We start from the raw sequence: 875 nt of genomic DNA, 5'->3' as shown, positions 1-875 counted from the left end.
GGAAAGGGTTCCACGCCGGGGTGGGCGCCAGCCGGCTCGAAGCAGCAGCCTTGCCCCCAGCACAGTCCCGTGGACTCTACATGTCCCTGTGCCACCTGTGTAGGTGAGATCACCTGTCTGGAAGGACTCACCGTCATATACAGGAGCAGCGTTGACCTCTTCTTCTACGTGGTGGGGGGCTGCCAGGAGAATGAAGTAGGTTCCGGGGGGGTGGGCAGCCCTCGAGACCCCTCCCCGCCTCGCTGACACCCCCGTTCTCCCACAGCTGATGCTGTCGGCTGTGCTCACCTGCCTCCTTGACACCCTCAGCCACCTCCTGGGGTGAGTCCCCAGCCCCAAACCCACATTCTTTGGGTGGGGAAACTGAGGCAGGTCACAGGGCAGCAGTTTGTAAGATGCTCTGGGTGTGACAGGGCCAGCATTGCTTTGGGGTGCTGGGGGTCGGGGTCCCAGACCAGGAATGGGCACAGTGACGTCTCCCACCTGTTTGCCTGCAGGAAGGAGGTGGAGAAGCGTTGGCTGCTGGAAAACATGGAGGGAACGTTCCTGGTTGTAGATGAGATCGTGGACAGAGGGTGAGCGCTGGGGGTTGCGGGGACAGGGAGTGACGTCATCCTCCTGGGTGCTGGGAAGGGGTTGGCCCCTGTCTCAGGGTGCCAAGGGGGAGCTGGGCACTCCGGTTTGCCACCACTGCTGCAGCTCTTCCTCAAGCCTTCTCCAGGGCATCACACAGGGAGGGAAACTGAGGCACGGGGCGATACCAGGTGGGGTATGGCCGGGATCGGGAGGGAGCCGTGCTGGGGGATCCTGTTGGGATCCAGCACCGCGCCCCTCTGCAGGGTGATCCTGGAGACCGACCCTCAGCAAGTGATCCA

General features: G+C 63.0%; 1 protein-coding gene across 1 annotated transcript in view; it reads left to right on the top strand.

Moving 5' to 3' along the window:
- Positions 1–103: 103 nt before the first annotated feature.
- LOC104276066 (coatomer subunit zeta-1-like) overlaps positions 104–875 on the top strand; it is a gene marked incomplete at both ends in the record, with an annotated part of 1180 nt that continues 408 nt past the window's right edge. Inside the window, 4 exons of the mRNA XM_009872232.1 lie at positions 104–195; positions 266–321; positions 498–575; positions 840–875. Of these exons, the coding sequence (XP_009870534.1) occupies positions 104–195; positions 266–321; positions 498–575; positions 840–875 (262 nt within the window). The remainder of the gene's footprint in view (positions 196–265; positions 322–497; positions 576–839) is intronic.

Source organism: Apaloderma vittatum, unplaced genomic scaffold (assembly GCF_000703405.1).
Source record: "Apaloderma vittatum isolate BGI_N311 unplaced genomic scaffold, ASM70340v1 scaffold26326, whole genome shotgun sequence".
Classification (NCBI taxonomy): domain Eukaryota; kingdom Metazoa; phylum Chordata; class Aves; order Trogoniformes; family Trogonidae; genus Apaloderma; species Apaloderma vittatum.
The sequence above is the reverse complement of the archived record's forward strand: the minus strand, read 5'-3'. Positions and strand labels throughout refer to the sequence as shown.